General features: G+C 36.6%; 1 protein-coding gene across 6 annotated transcripts in view; it reads left to right on the top strand.

Annotated features, from left to right (window-relative positions):
* Positions 1-18,023, top strand: part of LOC121338203 (phosphofructokinase, platelet) — a 43,322-nt gene extending 25,299 nt beyond the window's left edge. Inside the window, exons 13-24 of one of the 6 annotated variants that reach the window (XM_041408923.1) lie at positions 1,954-2,100; positions 3,020-3,090; positions 3,543-3,630; positions 4,554-4,706; positions 9,840-9,992; positions 13,571-13,735; positions 14,755-14,816; positions 15,312-15,423; positions 16,178-16,277; positions 16,593-16,598; positions 16,900-17,005; positions 17,490-18,023. In XM_041408923.1, the coding sequence (XP_041264857.1) occupies positions 1,954-2,100; positions 3,020-3,090; positions 3,543-3,630; positions 4,554-4,706; positions 9,840-9,992; positions 13,571-13,735; positions 14,755-14,816; positions 15,312-15,423; positions 16,178-16,277; positions 16,593-16,598; positions 16,900-17,005; positions 17,490-17,640 (1,314 nt within the window). In that variant the 3' untranslated portion in view covers positions 17,641-18,023. The remainder of the gene's footprint in view (positions 1-1,953; positions 2,101-3,019; positions 3,091-3,542; positions 3,631-4,553; positions 4,707-9,839; positions 9,993-13,570; positions 13,736-14,754; positions 14,817-15,311; positions 15,424-16,177; positions 16,278-16,592; positions 16,599-16,899; positions 17,006-17,489) is intronic. The other 5 variants (XM_041408927.1, XM_041408926.1, XM_041408925.1 and 2 more) reach the window with 5 other exon arrangements.
* The last annotated feature ends 255 nt before the right edge of the window (positions 18,024-18,278 follow it).

Raw genomic sequence — 18,278 nt, 5'->3', positions numbered from 1 at the left:
GATTTATATAAGAGGAAATTTAGATTTATTTAGGAATCAAACACTAAGTTTTGTGTGCAAACAAATCTTAAAAGGGATTTATTTTTGGTTTATTAGAAGTTTACTGAATAATTCTGTTAGATCATAGTAGGTGACTGTGTTATCTGACTTGTTAATTCCTCTTTTAATTGTGGTTTGTGACCATTTGTTACCTTATTTGCATAATTATGTTGCTGTTATACTTTCTAGAAATATTTTTCCCAAATAAATATTTGAGTAATGATTAGTGATGGTAGCTTCTCAATATTATTAAGGAGCAAAATTGCATTGATAATACAGTAAGCATCTAAAACTGACCTTCAAGAGATCAGGGAATTCAGGATTTTTAGGTGGATATTTAACATTTTCTTTGGCAGTTCAGGTGTTTGGGTGATGGGTTTTGTTTTTTTTTTTAATACAGCAATGCAAATCCAGGACTGTTAGCACTGGGCTTTTGTTGTATTTTTTTTAGTACTTCTGTCATACCTTCTGTGATAAATGGCATTAGAAGGAAATGTAGGCCACGTGTAATTACTAACTACTCAGATTTGACCATACTAACTAAATCTGTGTGCCTTTGGTAAAAGAGGTTGAATAGGAATTAAAAAGTAGATGAAATGTGCATGTCACAGGAGCTGAGGAAAGAGCTAAGCTGATTGGATCAGAAGAGCCAGCTGAATGCTCTGCTTCAGCAGTGCTTCTGCACACATTATATTTTGCTGTTTGTGATTACATTGCATTTTTCTACAATCCTTCAACTGTACCACAACAACAACAAAAAAAAAAAAAACAAAAAAAAACAAACCCTACATGTACTCTGGTTTGTGTCTCTTTTATTGTGTTTTTTTTTTGGGGGGGGGTTGTTGTTGGCTTGGGGTTTTTTTTGTTTGCTTGTTTTGGTTTTTAATCAGATGAGATTCCATGATAGTTACTTAACAACTGTTCTATTTTTTAGTTTTGTTTTTTTTTGTTCTCATCTTCCAGAATAAAGCTAAATAATTTCTACCTCTTCTGCAGGACCAAAGTGTTACAATTGTCATTCAGAAATATTTTAAAAACTTCCATAATCTGAAAATGTGTAGTGTTGGGAAAGATGCTGAGTGCTCATGTTTGCTAATGTATTATCAGCTTCTTGAAAAACCTGACTGAGAGCTTAATTTTAAAACTTGTCTGTTCCTCTCTGCATTGTACTAGTGATACACACATAAATGCTGTGGTGCTAGAGTCAGTTCCTACTTTTTTTTCTTCTTTTACTATTGTTGGTGTGTTTGCAAAAAAAAAAAATAAAAAAAAAATTCCTGCTTTAGTAACATGAAGCTGGTAACATGGCCCTGATGGGTGGAGCTCTGAGCAGCCTGGTCTGGTGAAAGGTGTGCCTGGACATGTCAGAGGGTTGGAATGAGATGATCTTTATGGTCCTTCCAACCCCAAATATTCTGTGATTCTATTTTATGTTTCTTGAACCTGGGCTAGAATATAAAAACCTGAATAATTTAACTTGTAAACCAAATGGAATTATGATAAAGTCTTTGAGCAGCCTGGTCTAGTGAAAGGTGTGCCTGGCCATGTCAGAGGGTTGGAATGAGATGATCTTTATGGTCCTTCCAACCCCAAATATTCTGTGATTCTATTTTATGTTTCTTGAACCTGGGCTAGAATATAAAAACCTGAATAATTTAACTTGTAAACCAAATGGAATTATGATAAAGTCTTACTTAAGAACAAACATTCTTTTTTCTTAATTGTTTGTCTCTTTGATATTCTGCAAGTGGGGAAGTGTGTCTGCACCTTGCAGTTAACTTTAAATTTTCAGCATGTTTAGGGGCTTTGAAATTTTGTTTCCTGCATTCCAGTATTTAGCAACTGCATATGATGTACAAATTAACCGTGGTGTAGAAATCCAAGTCCTTACTAAATATTATTTTTATCTTGCAGACTAATTTTAACGTGGCAGTTTTAAACGTTGGTGCCCCTGCAGCTGGAATGAATGCTGCCGTGAGGGCTGCAGTGAGAGTTGGCATAACCGAAGGTCACAAAATATTTGCTGTCATTGATGGTTTTGAAGGGTTCGCTAGAGGAAAGGTCAGTGTCACGTGTGTGCCTTGCCAAGTGCTAGGTACCCCATCCCACACCACCCCCTTTGCTCACGTTCTTGGAAGGTTTGTTCTGTCATAACTGCTGAGGGAACTGGTTCTCTAAGTGCTTTTATTCATAAAGATCTCTAAAACCTAGATTGTAGCTGTATTTCTCAACTATTCACGTCTGTAGAGTAATTTATGCTGTATTACTAATCACATGCTGCAGAGCTACAAAATGAGTTCAGATGAATCCTGCCTTTAAGTTTTGGTCAATGTTTAGCATGTTGAAGTTTTTTCACAGAGTAGCAGAATAGTCTCTGATTCTGAACAATGAGTTATTGCACATGTATTCCTTTGCTGTAAGAAACTTTGTGATGGTACTTCTTGAGGGAGGAAGCTTTTTTCCCCTTAGGTATGTTAGATTCTTCTCTTTGCCTGTTTTTAAACGTTATGCCTTGGTTGGTGTACTGGAGAGAAACTGAATGCAAGATTACTGATTTTTGTGCCTGGCTGGAGCCACAGGTCCCAAAACTTACATCGAAGACATAGCTTTAGATTTTTTTGCTTCACATTCAGTAGGAGAGGATGTGAAAATAGAGATATGAAACACAGAGACAGGGTTCATCTTGGTATGGAAGAAGAAAGAACAAATGGAATGGAAAGGACTTGCAGCCTTCTGCAAGGCAACAAAGCAGTTACGGTATCCAGGGTGTCACCAAAAGGGATTGTAGTAATTCAAGAGAAATAGAGTTAAACTCTTGATGCTGTTTTCTTCTTTGGCCTCATTTAGTTTTAGTGATGTCAGTGCCCAGCATCTTGTTCCAACAGCTTTTCATGAAGTAGTACCTGTTGTTTGCTGCAGCTCAAGAGAAGTAATTTGATAATCACTTTAAAAAATCTCCTTTTTTTACTTTTATTCAAAGATAAAGGAAATTTCCTGGGGAGATGTTGGAGGCTGGACTGGCCAAGGAGGATCAATTCTTGGTACAAAACGGTAAAATCAATATTTTTGTCAATTGATATGATGAATTGTAGTGCTTTATACAACTAGTGTATGATTCCCTGTTCTTTTCTTCCCACAGAGTGTTTTTAAGACCTCAATTTTTGTACATTTGGGTTTTTTTAGTTTGTTTTTTGTTCAAATCCTTGTGTTCCAACTTGGGTATCTTTATAGTACTGAACCCTCTCTCAAGAGTGGCAGCTGGGATCTCAACTTAAAAATTTTCCAGGGTTCCTTACACTTTAAAGGATTTCAAACCTGCAGTTTCTTTATATTTGTCATGAGTCCTTACTGTTTGTCTGGAAGAGCTACTTGTGTGGATAAATATATAAAACAAAAACCATTGTGTTGCCTGCTGACTTTATGGTTTCAGCTTAGTAATGAGTTCTTACTGCTTAAAAGTCTGTAAATTGTTTTTATTTTTCTTTTGGTTTAATGATTTTTAGTACTCTTCCTGCAAAATATTTGGAGAAGATTGCTGACCAGATGCGCACTAACAACATTAACGCCCTTATGGTTATTGGTGGATTTGAGGTACACTGAAATATCTAATTATGTCTGAGTAGACTAGAAATCCTAACAAAATTAATAGTCTGGTTTGATTTTTACCCAATCTTCATGTAAGGTGCATTTGGCTCTATCTGTATTTGATACATGACATGGTGTTTAGAATCGTAAGCGTTGTCAGTCAGGGGTTCTCTGGAAAGCTGGCATTCAAGGCAGTGACTGGAACTGCTGAACTGATGTGCTAAATGGATAAATGAGATGAGATAGTGTTATAGTTTTTTGTATTAAAATAAATGAATAACTTCAGTTGTGCAAGTTTCAGTCTATACTGTATCAATACTTAGAACATCCTTGCAGAAGTTCTTGACTCTTAGTAGAAATTGCACTATGGTTCCTTTTTCATGCCACTCCTCTCACATAGTGCATGTCAAAACCTGTAATGGATCTAGAGAAGTTTTTTTTTGGCTATATTTCATGTCTGCTTTGTTCTAAAAAAACAATTAATTTTTGAAATTTTGATTCAGGAAAGTATTTTGCCTACTCCTTGCAGAAAAGAATGTATTCATTGCTTTTTGATGAAGACTGTATCTTCCTTTTTTGTCCAAGCTGTTAGCTATGACCCTAATTCAGGAATATTAAGATTTTTAAATCAGGAGTAACAGTACCTGAAGATTGGGGAACTACTTTGTTTTGTTGAAAACCAACTTTCTGTGCCTAAATATTTCATTTTCATAAAAACATATGCTCTATTTATTGTTTTCAAATATATGCCTGTTTCTAACGCTTTCTTTTTTGTCTGTGTTAGATTTTAGTGGTTCCTTAGTGCTCTGACTTGCTGAAGTGTGCTGTGGTAGAAATGGCTCCCCCTGTGGCCCTTCTCATTTTGTCACTCCCAACTCTGCCCTTCCTTTATTCATGCTAATTTTTCACCTGATGCCTGTGCCCAACAGGCTTACCTTGGACTTCTGGAATTGTCAGCTGCCCGGGAGAAATATGATGAATTCTGTGTTCCAATGGTTATGGTTCCTGCAACTGTATCCAACAATGTACCGGGTTCAGATTTCAGCATTGGTGCAGATACTGCTCTGAACACTATAACTGATGTAAGTCTGCTCTGGTGTGTGCATATACTAACAAAGCAGTTGTTTAGACTTACTCAATTGGCTACATCTGGATATTTTTGTAGACCAGAACTTAAGAAATGTGATCTGGAAAATTATAATTACTTCATGGCACCACTTTAGAAAAGAGAAAGTCTAGGATCCCAAATGCTTCCATTTAGTTTCTGCTGAAACTACAAACACCTCTAAATTTTTTAAGTGCAGGATAAGATGGCATCTGTTGTTGTATAAGAAAGAGACAAACTTAAAGCTGAGACTTGGATGATCATTTGCACTGTAGAGGGGGAAAAAAATCTCTGTTCCTAATATATAGTTGTAGTATACCCAGCTGCCACAAACACTGAAGGAAAGTTGCTCTGTTGAGAAGGAGATTCTTGGTTATGTAACATCTTCACTCCTTGAAGAGAATATGTAAAATCCATATTTCTCAATAATAGGCATTACATTTATTCTGCTAATAGCAGATTTAATAAAAAGAGTTGAGACATATTAAGTAATTTTTAAAAAATCAAATCCAGTAATACAACATAAAGTAAAAATTGAATGTTTAATCTCTTATGAGGAAAAAGCTTCTCTACTTCGAGTGTGATGGAGCACCGGAGAAATCTGCCCAGGGAGGTAGTGCAGTCTCCTGTGGAGATAATCCAAACCCTCTTGGATTGTTCTGTGTCCCTTTCTCAGGTGTTCCTGCCTTGGCAGGGCATTGGACTACACGGTCTGCCGAGGCCCCTTCCAACCCCAGCCATTCCTCAGTTCTCTAGTACTAATTGCAGTTGAGCAGAAAGCTTAGTCAGTTGGACAAAAAGAGTTTCAAGTTGCTTTTGAAAATTAAATGACAAGTTATCACTTAAATGTATTTGAAAATTTTAATCATGATAGCTTTTTAATTTCAAGGATTCTTCAGGTACCACCAACTTTAAATGCACTACTATAACTTTTTTTCCCCCACAATTCCAACATAAATAATTTTAACTTCATCAAAAGAAATTCTTCAATTAGGAAATACCATTTTCCTGAAGTATTGGCTTGAATAAGACTGTAAGCTAACTAAAATTCATTGAATTAATTTTTCATTGACAACTTGGGTTATAAGTGTTGATGTTGTTTCCAGTTCTGGTAAATAAAAATATCTGTCCAAAATGACTGATTATGAACTAAGGTGAGTAAAATGATTGTGCATAACATCTGCTTTCCCTCTTTTCTTATCTTCATAAACTTTGTTAACCAAACTGACTTCTTTTTATAGGTTATTTCATGCAAAGGAGGTATATAGTAGGCAGTCAGTCTGTGTTTATGTGGTTTGCTTTTCTATTTAGGTTTCTAGGTGTCATTTGCCTTCATTAGATAAAACATTTGTATTTTCAATGCAATAGTTGAAAACTTTTCAAAAGCTTTTATTTTTGTTTTTTTTTGCTAATGGCTTTCTTCTGGTTGTTTTATTTTTGTGTTTAATTTTGCCTAGAGTTTTCTCAGGATTAAAGATGAAAAGTAATGGCTTTGCAAGACCTATATTCAGTTGAGTGGAAAATTAAATTTGGGTTGATTTTTTTTCTCTCTTTTGTTTTTTTTGTTTTGTTTTTTTGGAAGGAGCAGACTTTTGCGTTCGGAAAACATCCTTTCAGTTTTTTGCTCTGATTGTTTCAACATGATTCACAAAACTCCCAGTGAAAAATACATCCTTTCATTCTTGTGCCATGCTCAGATCAGGTGCAGTAGCAACTGTGCCCCTGTTAAATGTCACCAGATAAGCTCAGTACATGTCATACAATTGACTGTGGTAAACAAAAGTAGGAGGTGGACGTGAATATCCATTTTATCAAGTTTATATATAGGTTTTATTCTCATTACCACAGTTAGGTCAGTAAATGCATCACAGTTTACAGTGCTGTCAGAGCACCAAAAGAGCTCAGTTTTTCAGTGCTGTCTGAGCACCAAAGTGTCATCACACTTAGTTTTTCTGTGGTACAGTTCTTACTTTTGTGGTCTTGCCTACCTCTAGTCAGGTAAGTACAATTGTGCTGGTAATCAGGGATTGTTGCTGTTTGGCATCATTAGACACTTGTCAGTTGTTTTAACTTGGCAAGTGTAAATAGGATGCTGAAACATTTGCTGATAAAATGTGTTAAAATTCTGCATTTAAAAAGAGAAACATAAACAGACTTAACAGATACATAACTTCTGAATGAGAGATTAGTAAAGAGTGTGCTCCTCACAAAGGCATGTACATTTCTCAATAACTAACTTAGATTCTGTAGCAGATCATGGGGACCCTCTGAAATGTTCAATTTTTTCCACTTCTGTTCTAAAATCTTGGCTTCAGATTTTGAATAGTGTTTTAAATTTATGATAAACTGTATTTTTCACTTCACTTTTCAGAATATTAGAAAAACTGCTAATGACAACATAAATATAAAGTACCTGGGAAAAGCTGAATGTTTCTACCTGATGAGGATATGCTTAAGGCTGATATATATAGGCATACAAAATTATCCTTTTAGGATTGAGGGATAAGAACATGAACTTCAGATTTTCTATTAAATCAAGCATCGCTAAAATATCTACCATAATAAAAGTATCTATATTTTCAATTATGTTGCTAATTCAATGAAATGAATAGGGTGTTATTTTGGATGTCAGACCTCAGGAATGTGGCAACCATGAAATGAAAGGAAAAGGTATCATCTAGATGAGAATAATGGAAAAAGGGAGAGGCTAAAACTTTCTATTGTGTTTCTTCAATCTTACCTTTCCTTTCACCAGAAGAAAAGGGGATACAGACTGATGATTTGGTTTTGGGGCGGGGGGAAACACATGTTCCCCGAGGAGCAAAGAAAGCTACAGTCAGATGCCTTAAGGCAGTCTCCATACATTTCCTGTGGAAAACAGATGCCTGTACCCTCCCAGTAACATGTGTGGCTCCACATTACTCTGAACTAGGAAGCTGAAAATTAGCCAGGCCACTAGCTAACCTGTTAATTTTTCATCTCCTTCAGTCCTAGTAGCAGCTGATGTGGAGTAAGAGCAGTAACTCCATTCCCTTCAGCTGCCATTTGTATTTAGATCATCTTAAAGTCAACAACCAGTAGTCTTTGCTTGACTGCATGAATTTTTATAATGCATCCTTGGTTAGGTTGGTTATGGCAACAACCTTTTTAGTAACACAAATCCAATAAAAGGGTAGGAAATTATTAAACCATTTTATTAACACAGTGCAGTATCCCTCTATGGCCTTACTGTAGTAATTTAAAAAAAATACTAGCATAGCAATTGCTAAAACCATTGATCACTTATTTACCTTTTATAATTAAGTGACTATATATTAAAAGCATTTTCATGTTTTGCCACAGTGATGCAAAGATGTTGCATATAATCATCTAATGCTCGTGCTTGGTGAAGGTACAGTCATTGGATATGTTGGCTGAAATCACTTGCATCAAATAAAATGGCAATATTTAATGCAAGTAAAACATATCATAACTGCATCTTAACATACCATAAATGCAGACTAACCAGTTATGTTAGTTATTGCTCTACATCTCCCTTTGACTTGTTTTTCCAGAAGTCTTAATATAAAACTTTTTAGAGAAACTTGTGTTCTGCAGATCTCCAGGAAGCTGTGTGGTTTTACCAAACCGCTGTAACTTTGTATGTCTTTATTCTTTTAATAGAAATAAAAGTTGAAAGCAGCCTGACTGAGCTGAGTTGGGCCAGGCAATTACTGAAATTTCCTAAGTGAAGTCTCAGCCACTCCAAAAACCAAATTCCAAATAAACCCCTCCCATTTGTTGCTCCTGGCTGTACTTCTGAGCTCTTTGGGTCTGAAAGTTCCATCTTTTAGGCTGTGTTTCAACCTCAGACTTAAAGTGTAGCAGTGAGCCATTTAATTTACCAAAACAGTGAGAAGAGAGAGATTTTTTTAAAAAGTCAGTTTGCATTTATGCACCTACAGCCATAAATGCACCTACAGCATAAATATCCTGTCTTCTCACTGAACAGGACCTGCTCTGTCTATGACAAAAGCTCAGAAGGGGAATTCTCACAGGTAGGGGATGTACCCATAATTTTCTTCTAAGTTTTTCCTTAAACCAGTCACATGGAGATATGCCTGGAGATACCTCAATAGGTATCTAATTTTGATCTGCAATAGTTGGCTTCTCTGAACCGATTTGAGAAATCAAGAAAATGAGACTTCTGTGAACATCAGTTTCTGGGAGAAAGAGATGAAAAAGTCGTGTATTGCATAATTAGGCTTTCTGGTGGAGAGCCATTACACAGGCAGTTTGAAAAACTGCCACACTTCATGAGAGATGCTGATGAGTTTAGATTAGAAATAATTGGAATAATGTAATGTATGTTTATTTAAAACAGCTGCAAAATCTTAACATTTATTTTGACATTCACTAGGAGCACCTAATCCTTTTGACATGATAATATATTTTGTAGATTTTGGAGTCTTTCCAAGGACCTAAAACTGCTTTTCAAAGAATCCTTGAACTATACTTGCAAACTTTATTAACTCATCCATCTGCATATGTTCCTGGATTTTTCTAGGCCTACATCTAGTCTGTGTTCACAGAGGCAGACATGTGATGTTGATAGAAACTTTGAAGGCATGGGTGAACTTTTTTTTCCTTTCTCTTGGTGGAAATAGATGCGTGTCTTGACTTTCTAGGATAACATAGTTTTTTTAAAAAGTGTCTTTCTTTAAGCATTGTCTTCAATTTGCAAGGGTTTTACTAGTTAATTTTCTAAGCTCCTTAGCATGTATCAAACTCTGTTCTTCAAGTTCTTTCCTGTGGAATGACTTCCAGTCTAGCTTTTTGCCTTCCTTTCCTACCCAGCTGCTTCAGACCTCTCTGCTGTGCACACTTCCTTCAGTCTGTACTAACTCGTACTAATCCTCTGCATTTCTTCAAAGAGCATTGTGCCAATGCAACCCCAGTGCACTGTTGTGGTATGTACAGGATATTTTCACCCTCCCCCCACCAAATAATCTCACCAATTGTATTTACTTGGGCCAGTGGACAGCCACATTTACCATCACATGCCAGGAGTCATTAGCAGAGCAGTCCAGAGACAAGGAATGTTTCACTCACACTTGTACCACTGCTTCAGGCCTTTGAAAGTTGTCTGCAGCTCTACGAGGCGCGTGCCAGCTTTGAGGAGTTTAGAGTTCCTATGTGTGTGTTGCCTGCTACTATTAGCAACAATGTGCCAGGCACAGACTATAGCCTTGGTACTGACACTGCCTTGAATGCTATTGTGGAGGTAAGACTGTGTATCTTTTAAAAGTTAAGATGATAAAATGCATAAGATGAGGAGACCTAAAGACGTTGAAATGTCTGGTTTTCTTAAATAACTCAGTTACTTGTGTTTTTTATTGGTTAATAGTTCAGTTTTCCAAGACTGATTAAAGATTAACCTTAGAAAAAGTATTATGTTAAATGCTTAATTTCTGGGGACTCTCTTTTGTTCTTCAAGACTCCTGCACTAGGGTATTTGCTTTTACTGAGAATAAAATATTTTGCTTTCTTCAATTTAATTTTTATTTTACATACTACTTAGGTAAAAGAAGAAAGCACACATTTTATAAATAAATGCCCCATTTATTGGATGAACTATTGACTGAGCTCAGTGCAGCAGAGCATTTTAAATGCATGATTAACACTAAATACATGAATAATCCTGTAGACTCCATTAGGCTTAACATACATTAAGTGCATATAAATGCATGGATAGTAGAAGCAGTTAAGTCTGTCACTGATGTTCAACTAAATAGTGCAAGGTCAGAACCATCAGTGTTCTAGTTTTAGTCTACCATAGTTTTTCCCTTGGGTTCAACTGTTTTATGAGCTCTTTCAGTCCTGTTTACTCTGCTTAAGACACAGCAAAGGGAACTGAGCTGAGATGCAATGCAAACAAATGAGTAAATCTTACCAGCTCTGAGTTTTATCAAACCCGTCATTAGCAAGCCATATAACTAATCATGAAGTAATTTGTTAAGGAAGTCAAATCAAGACTACAGAAAGGAAGTCAAATCAAGACTACAGATCCAGGGTGTTGGGAAAAGCAGGTTTGTTTTCCTGTTCTTACACAGTGAGTGAAAAAGCTCAGTAGATAACTGGAAGAGCTGTGGCAGAAAACAGGGTGGCCTGCACTGCAGCCACCCTGGGCTGAGATGTCCTAAGGTGTCATTTGGGCACATCATGTAGCAACATTCATAGGCAGGGCATGGGTACTTTACCACTCCTTCAGCTTTTTCCCCTCTTGACCTGATATTTATAGAAGTAGCTAAGTCTGCTAGTTGTGATGTTGCACCTTCAAAAGTGGTAACAATGGGGCAACAAATGATTGCATATAGTGCTGCTTCCTCTTATGAAATTGTTTTTGGTAGTAATTTAATTACAGTCTGTATAGATATCAGTAATGCTTTCTGTAAAAAAAAAATATGGTTACATCACTTGAATTTTATTGTCATTAGGATGTTTAGTTAATGTTAATAGCAGAACACTTGATTTGGTGTTTCTAACATTAGGATTTTTTATTAAGCTGGGTCAGTTCATATGAAAGCTCAGCTAGCAATAGTATTCCAAAAAGAATTCTCATGCCTTGTTTGTGATGTCTGAAACCTGCACCAGGCATTTAAGGTTTGGCTTTTCCAGCCTGTAGTGTAGTGTATGAATTAATAATTCATTTAAGTCTACCTGAGCCAATTTCATATTTGGGTATTTCTGTCACAGTCATTCTGAGAAAGCAAGAGTAGTAGAAAGTTTGTACTCCATCTCTTGTACGGTCAAGGGCAGAAATCCTTCTAAGTAGGTTTCAAGTGATTAGTCCCATAGGCAGTGACTGATTTACCTCCTTGCTTAGTGCTTGGGGATTCTCAAAAGGCAGAAAATTCCACTCTCCTGCCAGCAGATGGAAAATCTTTTTAGAAATCTTGGGGTTTACAAATATTTGAAGTCTCTCAAAATGGTGGGAATCTTCACATGTATCTTTATTTTCTAAAGACAAGATTGTTTTACAACATAAGTTAAACACATAGTACCTATCCAGTTTCAGGCAGCTCTTTAAAAAATTAGTTAAATTGTTCCAGTGCTACAGTATTCTGCAAAAAATTTTCATGAAACAGTGTCTGCAAGGAGAAAGTAAAGTCCTTGGGGACACTGTAAAACCAAAGACATGTAAAAGTGTCATTTTGCAAAACTGATAGAAAGTCAACATAGACTTTTGTGATGTAGTTTGTTATAGAGATACTTCTCTGCTTGGGATTACAGAATATCCATATTCTGAATAAATTCATGTGAATGATGCACTTATTTATGTAAGCACATAATATGCATATATGCAAATACAAAAATAAAATATGTATAAATTAAATTATACGCATCTTTTGCTAGCTTGACCTAAATACATGCATACACTGGTCATAGTCTTTAACTGTATTAAACTGTATTATGTTAGAAGTTCTAGAGTTTTTATATTAAGTTTTCTCACATATCAGGTAATGATTTGTTCTGTGATGTGTTAGGTATGGTTTTAGGACCATTTTGTTCACAATCTGAATTGCAGAAATAGTATTTTCAGTTAGCTGAATGAAGTTCTGGTTTTAAAAAACTGTGAACTAGAAATACCTCAAATTTTATGGCACCTATAGTTACTCATTCAAAAAATCAGTAAGTCATGGGGATTTTTTAATGTTACCATAATTCAGGTTGCATGATGACAAACTTTCCAGGTACTTTCATTTTCATTTTTATTAAACAGAACTGGTGTTGGGACACTACATCAGTTTCACAAAATTCTTCCTGTCACAAAGTGTGGTATATCCTATTTATTTATTTGTTTCTAAGACAAAGAAGAAAATAGGGCCTCTTTATTTCTCTGACTCCCTTCTGAAAGGAAAATACATTAATCAACAACTTTAAAATAACTTCAAATGGTAGAAAAATTCATTCCAGGAGGTAAGTTTGTCAGATAGATTCTTGAGTATTACTAAAACCTAAAGGTGGATAGTAAATAGTTCCTAGGTTTCTGCATTTTCCTGAGTTACAGTGTTTTCCTAAGATTCCTAGGTCTTGCCACACTGGAGATTGCCTCTGTCTTTGTAACTTTCTGCTTCTCTTAGGCAGCTCTAAAAAATATTGGTGTTAATTGGTTTCATGTAAGTAACAGAACTCCATTCTTTATGCTGGTCAGAGTAAGGTGCAAGTGGAGATTTCAGTCTTCTTACAGTAACTATGTATGGGTTAGTAAAGAACAAAAAGCATTTTAAAACATGCACCAGTAGTGCTTGAAAGAATTATATTTATATGGAAATCACTACTGGAAAGTAATGGGGCATGCTCAGGACTTAAGAAGTTCAGTATAGATGGGAATGCAGGGAATTTCAAAATCAATAATTTAGTCTTCACTAAGAAGAAGTAAGCTTAAAGTAATGAATAAAGAAAAGAAGTTTTCATCCCACAATTTCTTGAAAAGCTTCATTATAGCTACTTGTATCTGTGCTAGAAAACGTAGATACACAACTGGTTAATGCCACTACAAACCAAAATAAATGCGTTTCAGTATTTGCAGGAAGCAAGTAAGTATATGTTAAGAATTGCTAGTAGAAAAACATTTTATTTCTATCCTGATGTTCAGTATATGATTTATAAGAAATCTTTTATTAGATAATTATAGTTACACTGGCTATACCGTTTTGGAATTCTTTAAAGGTTCATTCTTTATAAATGCTTTATTTTAACTTTTTTGTTACCAGTAGGTGACACAAAGTTGTATGACATACACAAAGGTAATCAGTGAGGGGTTGTAGTGCATACTCAGGCTGTGGTGTCTCTGAGCAGACGTGTGACCGCATCAAGCAGTCGGCCAGCGGCACCAAGCGCCGCGTCTTCATCATCGAGACCATGGGCGGCTACTGCGGCTACCTGGCCAACATGGGGGCCCTGGCAGCAGGAGCTGATGCTGCTTACATCTTCGAAGAGCAGTTTGATATCAGAGAGCTCCAGGTATTCAGCACCTTTTGCTCATTCTTAGGTAGAATTTGTAGTTGTACGTGTGTATCGTAATGTGTATACTTGAAGTAGTAGGCTCGTAAAAGAAAAAAGCAGCTGAGGTTGGGCCTAAAATCTACACTTGTCATGTCAGTTCCTGTGCCATAACATTGTATAAAGGAGTGTAGACACAATCACTGTTGACACCCAAGTTCAGTAAAATGACAAAAATAATTGTACTGGCCATTAAGCACTACTAAATTAATTGTTTCATTTTTTAGTCATCTGATTGAAATTCAAATTAAATGAACAGAAATGGGTAGTTTTAAAATAAAGCCAAAAACAAGAGAACAGTATTTTTTCATTACGGTATAGTTGTATTTAAAGGCTGTTCAGTAAAGAACTGACCAGTATGTCAGGTTTATTAGATACTGACTCTGTTACCAGAGCTATTCAGAGCACGTGTGGAAGAGTTACTAAAATAAAGCCCTCAGGCTTTAAGGATTATGGATTATAGTGTAGTACATACACAAGAGGATATGGAACTTGTCTGCTGTGAGGACTTTACACTTCTGAGATGGTTAGCACTAGCTGCAGTCATGGACAAACACAAAGCTAAAAGGGTATAAATTTCCTAAGCACAGAGATGTGAAATGAATCAGAACTTATCCCCACGCAGTTGTTGGCAAGACTGGAAGGAAGGGCAGGTGTAAACTTTAGTGGCAATTTGTGTATTTTTATGTATATCAAACTGGATGCTGTACTAGTATAGCATACAAAAACCTCCTTTGATTGAATAAAATCTGTTAATCTGTTATTTGTTTAATAAAATTCTGATACAGAGAAAGATGTTAGTTTTAACCCAAGATGAATTACCATACACAGTATGTTATCCTGCATCTCCAAAAATCTTGATAATTTGAATTTGCATGTAATGCTTTATATGGACAGAAGTTCTCTGGAAATGTAGGCTCATTAAAGTTCTTTCAGATACAAAGTTCTGTATGGATCTTTAAAAATACTTTTGTTTCTAGGCTAATGTGGAACACTTGACTGAAAAAATGAAAACCAGTATCCAGCGTGGTCTAGTGCTGAGGTAGGTAAAAGTAGTTGTAATAGATGGCATCAGTGATACTAAGCAACCCAGCCACGTAGGCTGCTTGGCCACTTGGAATGACACTCCAAGTCTATATTCCTTGATTATTCCTTTGTGATTTTTAGAAAAGCTGTTGCTCCAGAAGGCAATTGTGGGACCTGTCTGGATGTGCAAGTCTAAAACTTCATTCTATGTAAATATATTTGCTCTGTAATCTAATACTTCATCCTGTCTTCAGTCTGTTTTCTCATTGGGTTTGTCTTTTATTCCAGATTCTTTCTTACTAAAGGTAGTGTGTCACACTATGGCCTTTACTATAAAAACCCTAAAAATTGTGAGCCCGTTGCATGGAAGTGAGTGTATGCAATCAGATGAAAATGTCCCAGCCAGGATTACTGCTATCAAGAAAAGAGAAAAGACTTGTCATTCAGTAGCTGCAAAGACATCCAGTGCTTTAGAGTAAATTTGCTAACTATCTGGCCTTAATTGTTACAGAAATGAGAACTGCAATGAGAACTACACAACTGATTTCATTTATCAGCTGTATTCTGAAGAAGGAAAAGGAGTCTTTGACTGTCGAAAAAATGTATTGGGCCATATGCAGCAGGTAAACAGAACCCTAAAGTTACAGACAGCACTAACTTTGTATGCACAAAGTATATACACTACACTATTCAAGCATTTGAAACAAGTCAAACTCAAGATTAAGGGGAAAAAAATGTGGATTTTTGTTGGTAGGCAACTCAGGTTTTTTTAGCATCAGGTTTTATTGCAAACTCTTTTTAAAAATCTAGGAAAAATGCATTAGATTCCTTATGATTTAATTTTTATTCCTCTTCTGTCTATATTAATAAATAATTCCACTTTTTGTCTTATATGTAATTGTAATACCTTCTTCATAATACAATTATCTGTCCATACATGTCTCTGCCTCTTGAACCCTCTTGAAGAGCAGAGATTTCATTAAGAAAATCTGTGCAGATGGGTGTTTTTGTGGAAGAGACAGAAGTGAGCTAGTCCTTTGGCCTGTGCTGTCTGCATTGCTCTGTCTCGTTGTGCAGCTGGTTGGTGGGCAAAGGGAGGTCCTGATTTGGCTGCACTCATCACCGAGGCTGACGTGGAGGAAAATGCACAGTCCCCTCCATTCTTCTAAGTGAGAAGTAGTATTGATTCTGTGAGAATTCCACAGGTGCTGAACACAAATTTTAAACACCTTAGACTGACTGATGGGGTGAGGCTTTTTGTTTGTTTTTCTAAGTGGGGGAAATGGAAATAAGAAGTAGAGCAGGCCATTAGCAGAGATAACTGATAAACACCAACCCTGCTTTGATAAGCTAACCCAGAATTCAATTTTTGCACAGGGTGGAGCACCTTCACCATTTGATAGAAATTTCGGGACAAAAATTTCAGCAAAAGCTATGCAGTGGATCTCCAAAAAACTGAAGGAAACCTACCGAAAAGGTGCAGAAATGTTTGGTGCAGTCTCTTGTTACTGTCTTTGATTGTCTGTCAGTATGTAAGACTCCTCCACTTTGCAAACATAGGAATATTTGTTAGTCAACATGCTTGGTGTTTTTATTTTTCAGTAGTGCCTTGCTGTGCTTCTTGCTGTATGAGCATTTCCACTTGAGTGAGGTCAATAATTCAGATAGCTGTTTCATCATCCTCTTAAAACAAAATAGCCAGTGTGATGGAAGGTTTTCATGCATGCAGGAATTTATGTTTGTATAGTTACATTTGTTCTTTTTTGTTTCATGCTGCCTTCATGGGAGACAGAAGGAGGTAATATTTAGTCTTTAAGAATTTTTCTAAAGCACTACTTGCTAAAATCTGATCTAAAACTGGATGCTAAAATTCAATAATTTTGTCTAATTGCACTGTTATTTCATTGCTAATCACTGAAGTTAAGCTAAAAAGTAAAGATTTAACCCTATTAAAACACTAATTTGATGTTATATCAATCTATTAAACAATCAGTAGCTGAAATTAGGCTACTGTAAGTTTTTGTTCAGTTTAATTACAGAAAAGTCGTATTTGGCCTTATACTTGTAACAAAGATGCTGAATTACTTCATTCTTTTTAGGAAAAGTATTTGCCAATACCGATGACTCAGTTTGTTTGCTGGGAATGCGGAGACGCAACCTTGTTTTCCAGCCTGTGGCTGAGCTGAAGAGTGAAACAGACTTTGTGTACGTATGCACTGGCCGGTGGTAAACACCTCACCACAGCCTGCCCTGCACCACTTCAGACAAACACTTCCCAACGCCTTACTGCTTTTGCCTTAGGTCTGAATTCTGCCAGATCCACTTGGATTGTTTGCTTCTCTCTTGCCTTTGTGCTTTTACTTCATCCTCCTTACACTTGAAAGTCTCATGGTGAAGTCTGGGACTCTGCTGTCCTGTTAAGTAACTTCCATGTGATTGCCTTTGCCTAATGCCTAGAATTACTTTACTTCTGTTTCAGTTCAGTGGGGCAGCATTTTTGTGCCAAATTTGGTATTATGCTTAGCGTCTTCCAGTATGACCTGTTCATTTCTTTGGGATTCTGTCCTTGATTTTTCTCATTTTGTGTCAGTGTTTTACATCCCCCCACGACAGTCAATGCTTGATTCCATTCCTAAGGAAGGTGTTTGCCTTACCCCCATGTATTTCACATCCCTGTTTCTGCCCCCAGACACAGGATTCCCAAGGAGCAGTGGTGGCTGAAGCTGCGACCGCTGATGAAGATCCTGGCCAAGTACAAGACCAGCTACGACGTGTCAGACTCAGGCCAGCTGGAACACGTGGCCATGCTCCCAAAGGAAGCTGAGACCGGAGCCATCTAAACACACCACACTTAGATTGTTGTCATAGATGCACATTGTGAGTAACAATGCTTTAGAATCCTTAAAGCTTTGTTTTGTAACATTTAAATTATTGTTCCAGCACTTTATGTGAAACGAGACGTTCAGCTGTCACACAGATTTTGTCCTGTTTGTGTGTTATGTTTGAAACAAACCCTTGCATCTAATGGAAAACACCAGTACTGATACTGCCCTTTAACAAGCAAGTGCAACACCGTTCTATGCACTCCGTAAGTTACTCATCTACTGCACTTTGTTTCAGAGTACTTACACCCAAAAATAAGTGTAGATGGCTAGTTCTTGTGTTGAGTTACAGGATGTGCTAAATGTTCCTGAAATGAAATAAAATACTGTTGCAAACATCACTTGTGTGTGCACTTGCTTTAAACAGCTGAGGGAATAGCACTTGAAGGATCTCTATAGACCCAAGTGAAGGAAAAAGAAACTCTACTTTTCCTTCCTCAGCTCTGCAGGAAGTAGTCAGTCACACTAGGGCAAGTGTTTTTTTCATTACCGCTTCAGGATCAGGCTAGTTGTTGGAATAATTTCCCCCTGTACAGGAATGATAAAACTAGTTCTTGGGGTTGGGAGTGGGGAGGAACAGCTTCAGCAAGGTGAGA

This window comes from Onychostruthus taczanowskii, unplaced genomic scaffold (assembly GCF_017590055.1).
Source record: "Onychostruthus taczanowskii isolate IOZ18803 unplaced genomic scaffold, ASM1759005v1 scaffold3, whole genome shotgun sequence".
Taxonomy (NCBI): domain Eukaryota; kingdom Metazoa; phylum Chordata; class Aves; order Passeriformes; family Passeridae; genus Onychostruthus; species Onychostruthus taczanowskii.
The sequence above is the reverse complement of the archived record's forward strand: the minus strand, read 5'-3'. Positions and strand labels throughout refer to the sequence as shown.